This window comes from Vipera ursinii, assembly GCF_947247035.1.
Source record: "Vipera ursinii genome assembly, chromosome: Z".
Lineage (NCBI taxonomy): Eukaryota > Metazoa > Chordata > Lepidosauria > Squamata > Viperidae > Vipera > Vipera ursinii.
The window spans coordinates 34283213-34293574 of NC_139517.1; the positions used below are offsets into that span (position 1 = coordinate 34283213).

Consider the following 10362-nt stretch of genomic DNA (forward strand, 5'->3'; position numbering starts at 1 on the left):
TTTTCTTTGGGATGGTTTTAGTTGCTACCTCTTGTACAGTGTTGTGAACCTCTGTCCATAGTTCTTCAGGCACTCTGTCTATCAGATCTAATTCCTTAAATCTATTTGTCACCTCTACTGTATATTCATCAGGGATATGATTTAGTTCATACCTGAGTGGCCTAGTGCTTTTCCCTACTTTCTTTAATTTAAGCCTAAATTTTGCAATGAGAAGCTCATGGTCTGAGCCACAGTCAGCTCCTGGTCTTGTTTTTACTGACTGAATAGAGCTTCTCCATCTTTTGTTGCAGAGCACATTGTCAGTCTGATTTCTGTGTTGACCGTCTGGTGATATCCATGTGTAGAGCCATCTCTTGGGTTGTTGGAAAAGAGTGTTTGCTATGACCATCGTATTCTCTTGACAAAATTCTGTCAGCCTGTGCCCTACTTCATTTTGTATTCCGAGGCCAAACTTGCCTGTTATTCCAGTTATCTTTTGGCTTTCTACTTTAGCATTCCAATCCCCCATGATGATAAGAACATCATTTTTTGGTGTTAGTTCTATAAGGTGCTGTAGGGCTTCATAGAACTGGTCAATTTCATCCTCTTCAGCACCGGTGGTTGGGGCATAGACTTGGACTACTGTGATATTGAATGGTTTGCCTTGTATTCAAACTGAGATCATTCTGTCATTTTGGAGATTGTATCCCAGTATTGCTTTTCCTACTCTTTTATTGACTATGAAGGCTACTCCATTTCTTCTGAGGGATTCTTGCCCGCAGTAGTATACCTGATGGTCATCTGAATTAAATTCACCCATTGCTTTCCATTTTAGTTTGCTGATTCCTAAGATGTCGATGTTCAGTTTTGTCATCTCTTGTTTGACCACGTCCAGCTTTCCTTGATTCATGGATCTTACATTCCAGGTTCCTATGGAGAAAAAATCTTTACAGCATCGGACTTTCCTTCACCACCAGATACATCCACAGCTGAGCGTCCTTTTGGCTTTGGCCCAGTCGCTTCATTCTTTCTGGCGCTACTAGTACTAGCCCTCTGCTCTTCCCCATTAGCATATTGGATGCCTTCCAACCTGAGGGGCTCATCTTCCAGCGTCATATCTTTTCACCTTTGGGTACTGTCCATGGGGTTTTCATGGCAAAGATACTGGAGTGGGTTGCCATTTCCTTCTCCAGTGGATCACGTTTTGTCAGAACTCTCTGCTGTGACCTGTCCATCTTGGGTGGCCCTGCATGGCATAGCTCATAGCTTCATTGAATTACGCAAACCCCTTCGCCACGACAAAGCAGTAATCCATGAAGGGGACAATATACTTACACATGCTAATACAGCACAATTGAACACACCACAGTTACAGCAGGAAAGGGAAGAGAGAGAACACATCAGCAGAGCCTTCCCTTTATACAAAGGCTCTTAAAGAGACACAGACCCTGCTGAATCATTCTCATCATTATATCTTACATCTTACATTACATAAGCTAATTAGCTGTTAAATCATTACCTTGACAGCCTATATGATTTTGCTCCTTATCAAAATGTATTGTATTTATATTAGTGTACATCATTCTTTTCTGTCATTTCTTTTTATTCTTACATCAATCCTGTTTAATAAATTAGACTGAGAAAAAAATGTTTGGTTCCAAATTTCTCAGTTAACTTCATGGCTAAATAGAGATTTCAACTTGGATTTTCTTGGTCCAAGCCCAGCTCAAATTATTTCCAAAGAGTTGGTAACTTTCTCATTCAGACATTCATGGAATGGATCTGTAAATGGTTTATCCATTTTAAAATGTTTAACTTTATTTCAGTAAGCAGTGAACTTGTGCCAACATGGCAGGTGCTATTTGGATTGTCTACTGTGCCATGTTAGCATAAACATATGACCAGTTCTAAATGAACACAAGTAGAAGACTAGAGAAAATGTCAAGTGCTTACCTCAAAAAGATAGAGGCATTTTTAAGACATATCAACTGACTCTAAGACTCATTTCTAATTTAGGGCAGGAATCATGTATGACTTCACACAATGATTCAGAGCATATGAATTTTATTGAATTAGCTCTATGAAGACAATAGTGGAATGAAGCACTGCACAAATCTTGCAGCAGACTGAAGAGTTTATTTAAATCTGAAACTAAACCTAACTTCCTTTTTCCAGGGATTAAATCTTTGGGGGGGAAATAAGCATCAATGTTGAACATAAAAGAGTACTTACTAGCAAATATTTGCGGAATCACAAATATATTCCACCCCAAACCCTGAAAGCCATTTTGCAGAGAAAACATTTCTAGCTTCTGAGGATTTTATCTTAAAAATATTATAGTAGACAGGTAGCCCTCTCAGGGAGATAGCATTTGATAGCTAATTCTGGGTTCAATTAATAAGCTACCATATTTTCCTGAAAATAAGACCTGGTCTTTTTTTTCCTCCAAAAGAAGCAGCAGGTCTTATGTTTTTTTTTGGGGGGGTGTCTTTTCCAGGGTTTCACCTTGCGGTGGTGCCACTGATAACCCCAGCCAGCCAGCCCACTTCTTCTGTGGCTGCTTTCCGCTGCTCGTGCGCGACACCCTCCCGGCTTGCATCCCGCCATCAGAGACCTCCTGGAAAGGCCTCTGCAGCCGAGAATCAAGCTACAGATTCAATTTGTAGCTTGGTTCTCGGCTGCAGAGGCCTTCCGGCCATTCTCAGCTGCAGAGGCATTTCCTGAAGGCCTCTGATGGTGAAATGGAGGCAGAAGGTGACGCGCGTGAGTGGTGGTGAGAAGTTGGTTGGTGAGGCAGGGCAGAGGTCAGTTCATGGGAGGCCTGGCTGCAAAGGTAAGCAGGTGCAGGGTGCATGGTGCAGCTTTACACCCCCACCTCCACTCTAGCTTGATTTTTAGGCATGTGCCTTGCCCCCAAACTGGGGCTTATTTTCAGGATAGGGCTTACTTTTGGGGAAATATGGTATATATCCCCCATGAAAAAGTTAAAAGCTAGAAAAAAATGTGGTTCACAGCTCAACGTTTGTAATCACCCTGCTGTGATTTCCTTTAAAAACTTCAGCACTGTGTTCTCTATATACAGTATACATTTGATTTTATTTGATCCTCTTGTTTTCCTCCCACAGTCAGACTGGTTTTTCAGTGATAAGGAAGAAAAAGGTGAAAAGGTAAGTGACTAAGGAGGAGGCAATGCTCAGTTTATGGCTGAATGCTGATTTCTCAGGATGTAGAGAAATGCCAAAAGAGAAATGTCTCTTATTCATGACATATATGTGCTTTCTTCTGAATTCTGTGTTGTTGAGAATCTGTTAATAAAGGAAGACAAAAACTGTAACTACTTTTACAGAGGCAGCAGTCCTTATGGACAATTAAATGTCTCAAATTCTTTTTTCTCCAACTCTCTACAAACACCTGCACTGACACAGACACATATATGTATCTGTGTATTATGTCTTCAAGTCAAACTGTCTTTGTAGTCTATATCCTTATGTACCTGCAGAGGAGCCATCCTCTAATCTTTAGCCATCTTTCACATTGCCTTAGACATATATTATCATTTCAGAAGTTATTTGAGCTGCTAAATTATCCCTTGGACTACTCAACACAGTTTTAGCATTCTTCTGAAGGATGCTAAACGTATGTCCAAAAACACAACCTAACTGGTCATATCCCTTCTTTGCTCCGTCAACCTGTCAATTGGGCTACTTTGGTTTATGAGTTTATCATTATTAGATCTTTATCTTGATTTTTTTTAAAAAAATGGTCAGCTCAATATACCTGTCTCCTATTTTCCCTCCAACAACAACCCAGTGAGGTGCTAAGACAGAGCAACTTTCATGCCTGAGAGAGGCCCAGCACCTACAGTCTCCTTGTTTCTAGGCCAGCACCTTCACCAGTGCAACTAACTGGCTCTCAGTTCAGCAGTTTTCTGGAAGATTGTTAGCTTTGTTTCAGAAAAGTCTTGAGAAATAGATCACCAGTATGTTAGAAATGTTTCAAAGAGCATTAGATGACATTATTTCAGCTGCACCTTGTGGTCCTCCACTATGCTTATGGTGCCTCATTGGTCAATTTTACCACAGCTCCCATGTATTAATATTTGTTTATGTTAATGCTGGCAGCAAGTGGCCTGGCAGGACCCCCCAAAAGCCCACAGAGTATAAAAGGACATGTAAGTGCTACTATGATCCTCATGCCAAACTAATTAAAACAGTAAAGAAATTGCCCACACAAACCCCCTTTATATTGGAAGAAGTTTAAACCTATAATTCGCTCTTTTCCACTTTAAATCAACATATAGTTTAAACCTCTTTTTCTTCTAAGTATATGTGTATCCGTTTCACAGACTCCTATAGATGAACAAGAGGCCCAATCAATGCCAAATATTGAGTACCTTCTGCCCAACATTGGAAGAACAGCAGCATCAGGGGATGCTTCAGGTAAGCAAACTGAGAGCTTTGATTGGGTCAGAACTCCTGGACATGAAAATCCCCCAGGACAAGATTTCCCATAGATGTTCCACTCTTTTTCTCCTTTTTAATCAAATATGCAGGTCCAACAATTCCCCATGAATATATCTTTACTGTATAGATGTTCTATTAATCCAGTGTTTCTTAAGCTTGGCAACTTTAAGATGTATGGATTGCAATTCTCAGAATTTACCGGCCAGATGTGGATTAATCTGAGCCAAATATGTAAAAAAAAGAGATACTCTGGCAGCATCTGAAACATTGGACTGGAGAGAGTTTCATGAAGGCAACAACTAGGAGTTCCTCCTTTCCGTGCTTCCTCTGATGCTTTGCCAGTTGCATTGTTAGCAGCAAAAGGCATGTTGTGATCTCCCCAGATCTTCTACTTTAATAATGTGATCCTTAGAATTTAGGCATACATGGCCATTTCATTCCAGTTTATAGCTGAGCCAGTGGTGAAGTAGCATTTGCGTTACTAGAAGATAAACCAACATTTAGAGTTAGATCTCTTGTATTCCATCTATAGTTGCTAATGCTGATGAGCAAATTTCTGATTAATAGTATGATGTTTTTGTGCTCTACTAGTTATAGCTGCCTTTAACTTTTCTGCTGTCTTTCTTCTTTTTTTCTCTCTTTATCTTGTGTCTCCTCCTCCTCCTTCCAACTCCAGCGGATCTGCCGGAGCTCTAGAGCTGGTACAGTGTGGTTGTGCTCTGATGTTCATGCACTAATTCCATTGGGTGATTATGAGAGACGGGGAAAGGCATAACTTTAGATTTTGGCTCCTTCTTGGATTGTTCATGTTGACTTGAAAGAACACCAGTGGCATTTGCCAAAATGTAAAGACTAGGGTGTGGTTTTGCCTTCCAATTATTTTCCTTCTTGTTTAAAATCAGGGAGCTTCTTAAAGTCAACCAGTAGAAATTTCCATTTCAAGCAGCTGGATAGAAAAGTGTGATAATTGAGATCTCAATCAATTTACAACAAGTGTTTATAGGTATTTCTAAGTAGTTTTTTTTATGGGGAGCAGGCCATGTAACTCCTTGATCTACTGAATTTCCCACTATACATTTTTTTTACCATTTGAAACCCTTCTTTATTTTCCCACTATTTTTTAAATCTTTTTTTTTAAATCACCATACATAGGTTGGGGAAGAATAAAAAGGTTAATTCTTATCTTTGGCAGTTTTAGTAATATATAACTCCTATGCCTAGTGTCTTACATTGATATATTATTGTGTCACAGACTACTTTTACATTTGTATTAGATAATTTTCCTATTTTCAGTTTATATTTTCTCTTTTTTCCCTTTTATTATATTATAAATAACTTGAGTAGTAAAGCATTAAAACATATAGGTTATTTTTTAAAAAACAAGAACTAAATGTGATTATATTAAGCATATTTACAGTTACATTTTAAAGCTGCAGTATAATACTCACTAACTAGGGATAAGCTGTCACTGAGGTTTATTACTTAATCAGTAGATATTAAATTATAAGAAAAACTGAGCACTGTAAAGTAAAATAATCACAATCATAAATTTTAAAAGTTTTCAGTAAAATCTGTTAGGATAAATTTGTATCTTCACCCAGCCTTCTTGTCTGACTAATTTTCAAACTGAGATTTGAGTTTTGAGTTTGATGTACAGTTTGATGAAGAGTCCTATGTGGCTTGAAAGCCTGTAGTATATTTTGCCACCCACAAATACCGTGATGCCATTTTCTTCAGAGACAGTACTTCTTTAAGCTCTGGGTGTTGAGTCAGTGTGATTGTTTTGCCTTTTCTCTCTCTTGTGATTGCCAGCCACTAATACCACATGATTGTTGCAGTCAAACTTGCAATGGAGTAGGCCTTGTGGGGAAATCCATTAATTTGTCCATTGGTTTCATTGTTACTGACATTGCTATGGCAAATATGTTTGTACTTGTGTGGGGAGGCTTGTTCAGAAAAGTTTATTCAAACCACCTGCTTGATGATGTATTTATTTTATGAGAAGACCATGGTTAATTCTTATACATTTCTTGTGGTTCCTTCACTTGGGATAGGAACTATTTTTGTTGCCTAAAAGTCCTTTTTCAAATTGATTTTTGAGAGAACCATAAGGGAAAGGTAATTTAGTGACTAATGTCACTGAAAGGGCCAGAAATAGAATTTTAAAATTCTTTTTCATTTATAGGGAGGTTGGTTTGATATTTTTTTTTAAAAAAAAGCTCATTGGAGCTTAACATACCTATCTTACTTTTTGATTTGTGAAAACCAAGAGAAATTGTGCCAATGATACTCAGCAGTTCACTATCATGATGTGGTGGTTTGAAGGCTGCAAAGAATAGGGTGATGGCTGCTTACAGCCTACTGATTGCAAAATACTGTTTATTTCTGACAAGGGCTAAATGTCACTTTAGTTTGACAGCTTCTTCTCCCCATCCTCCCCACACCTTGCATTTTTCCCTTAGTTGCTTTCTTTGGTTGTCTGGCTTGGCTGTTGACAGTGGTTAAAATGAACAGCATAGGAGACTACCTGATATGACTATGTTGGCATTGGGCAATTGCTACTCTGTCCCCAATTCCTAGTGTCTATTAATAATTATCTTTAGGAGGGCTCTCTGAAGCAACTTAATTTGCCATAGGAAGCAGTTTCTTCAAATTCTCTCTCCTATCTACATATGGTTGTATGAAATGCAAGCTGTAGAATTTGCACAATGACAGCTAGCCCCAAAGACTTAGAGAGCCTCCTAAGATATGAATACTTAAAATAATCTTAAGTCTTCTTTAAAGGCTATTATAATGCTTGCTGTTCTTTTGATTTGCCTGATCTTTGTGGATTATTGTTTTGTAAATATATGCATGTATGTATTAATGCTCAAAAATTATTTAAGGCAATATTAAAATTGTATATGTAAACTCACCCAACCCCTCTGTGCCCCTCTGTGAGGGAGATGGGTGGTTAATAAGTTTGATTGATAAATGAATGAAACCTGCACACTCTAAAACTCCACACAGATGATGATGATGATGATGATGATTGAAAAGGATCCTCTACTTATTTGCTACATCTTTTTTTGCAAGGCATTTAAAGAGGAGCCTTCCAGGGTGATCTGAAAGTACAGATAAAAATCTTGGAATTGAGCATTGGTAACTCTAAAGCAGCTATATCTCTAAAGACATTTCTCGTATATCCTTGGGAACTCTGAAACCATTCAAAAATGTCAAATTAGTATCTCACATCAGAATACCAAAATCTTATGATATTTCAGTTTTGTGGAATTTAGGACAGATTCCATATTGAGCCCTGAATGTTGACTATAAAGGGACAGCAAAGTATTGTTGTGATGTGAAGAACTTCTAGTTTGAGTTAACAGCCCCATAGTGTCAATGTGAATAACTGAAATATCTGGACCCTTTGCAAAGATAACCTCACATGCAACTCATTGCAATAATCCAAAAAGAAAGGGGGTCAGTTGAAGTATCTTTAATGGTTTAAGCATTATCCCTTGGAAATGTTTTTGAGTTATAACCTAGCCCCATTAGGTCTTACTTTAATTGTGCTAAGTAATTAATATGTCTGATCACACAATCTCCTTTGGAAACTATATCAGTTTCTCCCCCTCCTCTTTCTCCTCTTCCTCCACCTCTTTGGGGAAAGTAGTAGAGATGAGAGATTAAAACCTAAAATAATTCAGCTCTTCTCCACAGCTCCATGGAAAATGTGCTACAGTCTCTCTAAATGTTTCAGACTATATTTATAATTCAGCCAAATTGAGTCAGGAATTATGCATCTCCAGCACAAGTTTTGCTCTTCGAGATGAAATGTTGAGTTGTGTGCCTGTTTCTGGGTGAATGCATGTGTATATGCAAATATGTGTATAAATCATGTGTGTGTGTGTGTGTGTGTGTGTGTGTGTGTATGTATGTATGTATGTATGTATGTATGTATGTATGTATGTATGTATTCCTTTATAGCTAATTTGGGGCTTCCATTGTTTAGGTTCCTACAGGAGATTGGTAATGATGACTGGTGATAGGTCTCCCACTGATACTCATTTTTTGTGCTTTCTACACTATATTTCATTTTCACTGTTTACAAATGCATTGATCATTTCCATTGCAGAAAGTGTTATCCTGGGCTGCTTCTCTTTTGTTTGGTCATCTACAGCTGCATCATTTTGTTGAGCATTTCAAAAATGAAATGAAATGAAATGCATTTCTTGATTAATTTCACAATACTCTGGTATATTTCTGATCATTTTGGAGAGCTTCCTTTCCTATAACTATTTAATAAAAAGTAATCAAATATCTGAGAAGAAAGATTTGCTTTCATGAAAAAGTTATTTAAAGATTAACTGACTTTGGAATATCTACTTGTGTATTTTGTTTACTTCCCAAATTGGGGGTGTCCCCCTACAGGGTATCCCAAAAGGGATACTGTAGCCCTGAATATGTAATTGGTGACTGAATTATTAAAACAACAAAGGGAGCTGTGCCTGTCTAAAACTTGGGGTTATAAATCCTTGCCTACATCATGATGTAGATTCCTGTTTTAGTGCATGTGAGGCCCCTCTCATAAATGTATTTATTTTCTGTGACCAGCACAATGAAGAGGCAGAAGGCAGCATAGTAACCTGATGTTTTACAACTGCTCCCTCCCTTTTTCATGTTAGTTTTTTAGTTGGAAAATCACTGGACAAAGTGCTTATTTGCCCTTGTGTATCTTTTGATTGCATGCCATTAAGTCAGTATCAAATTTTAGCGATCATATAGATTTTATTCAGCATCACTTGTCTTTGTAATCATTCAGCCCCTCAACTTGCTATTCTTACACAGTTCTATCTTTAACTCTTCTCTTTTTGTGTATTAATCCCTGCAGATTCAACTAATAGTGGATCAGCGAAATCAAAGGTAAGATCCCCTCAGATTATTTTTGCCTTTGAGAGATGTTGGGGATGAGAAAAGATGGTTAAGCACAAGGCCCTTGAATTCCTCGCGTTAGAGGTGAAGTGTTTGTGCTACTTTGGCACTTGGCATGTCTTGATTTAAATTGTTTTAAAAATAACAACAACTCTGTAGATAGTCAAGCATGATAATTTTTTTTTGCCTAAATGGCCATGGCCTAGTTTTTCTGGTGTTGTGATACTTTGCCAGCAGTTGTGACTGGCCTTTTCAGAGTGTGCTGCTTTCTAATGTACTCAGCAGCTTGCAGGCAACTCAATACTCCAGTATACAGACACAACCTATCCTTTTCTTTCTTGCCTTAAACTAAGTATAAGATTATTCCACATCTCCTCCCATGCTTCTTTTCTTTTTCCCATCTTTTTCTGGTTGATTTTATATGAATATAGAACAATGAATACACCATTCCAAAACATGGTAGGCCAAAAAAAAGGACTGGAAGCTGGAAATTAGTTCCATAGTCTGCATAGGTAAAGGTAAAGGTAAAGGTTCCCCCACACATGCGTGCTAGTCGTTTCCGACTCTAGGGGCCGGTGCTCATCTCCGTTTCAAAGCCGAAGAGCCAGCGCTTGTCCGAGGATATTTCCGTGGTCATGTGGCTGGCATGACTAGACGCCAAAGGCGCACGGAACGCTGTTACCTTCCCACTGTAGTGGTCCCTATTTTTCTACTTGCATTTTTACATGCTTTCAAACTGCTAGGTTGGCAGAAGCTGGGACGAGTAACAGGCGCTCACTCTGTTACGCGGCACTCGGGATTTGACCCGCCAAACTGCCGACCTTCCGATCGACAAGCTCAGCGTCCTAACCCACTGAGCCACCGCGTCCCTATAGTCTGCATAGTGCATTTAATTAAAAACAAGAAAAAAGTTGGACAGAGGAGAGAATCTCTGAGAACCTTTAGGGAGAATATCTGCAGGTCTTTTAGTGCATTCGGGGAATCCTAAAATTAGAATTTCTAATTG

General features: G+C 38.5%; 1 protein-coding gene across 2 annotated transcripts in view; it reads left to right on the plus strand.

Annotated features, from left to right (window-relative positions):
* The window catches only part of ARHGAP23 (Rho GTPase activating protein 23), a 111358-nt gene that overhangs the window by 93243 nt on the left and 7753 nt on the right, over positions 1-10362 (plus strand). For both annotated transcript variants that reach the window (XM_083377326.1, XM_083377327.1), the window contains exons 20-22: positions 3105-3146; positions 4325-4418; positions 9316-9347. In XM_083377326.1, coding sequence (XP_083233452.1) covers positions 3105-3146; positions 4325-4418; positions 9316-9347 — 168 coding nt within the window. The remainder of the gene's footprint in view (positions 1-3104; positions 3147-4324; positions 4419-9315; positions 9348-10362) is intronic.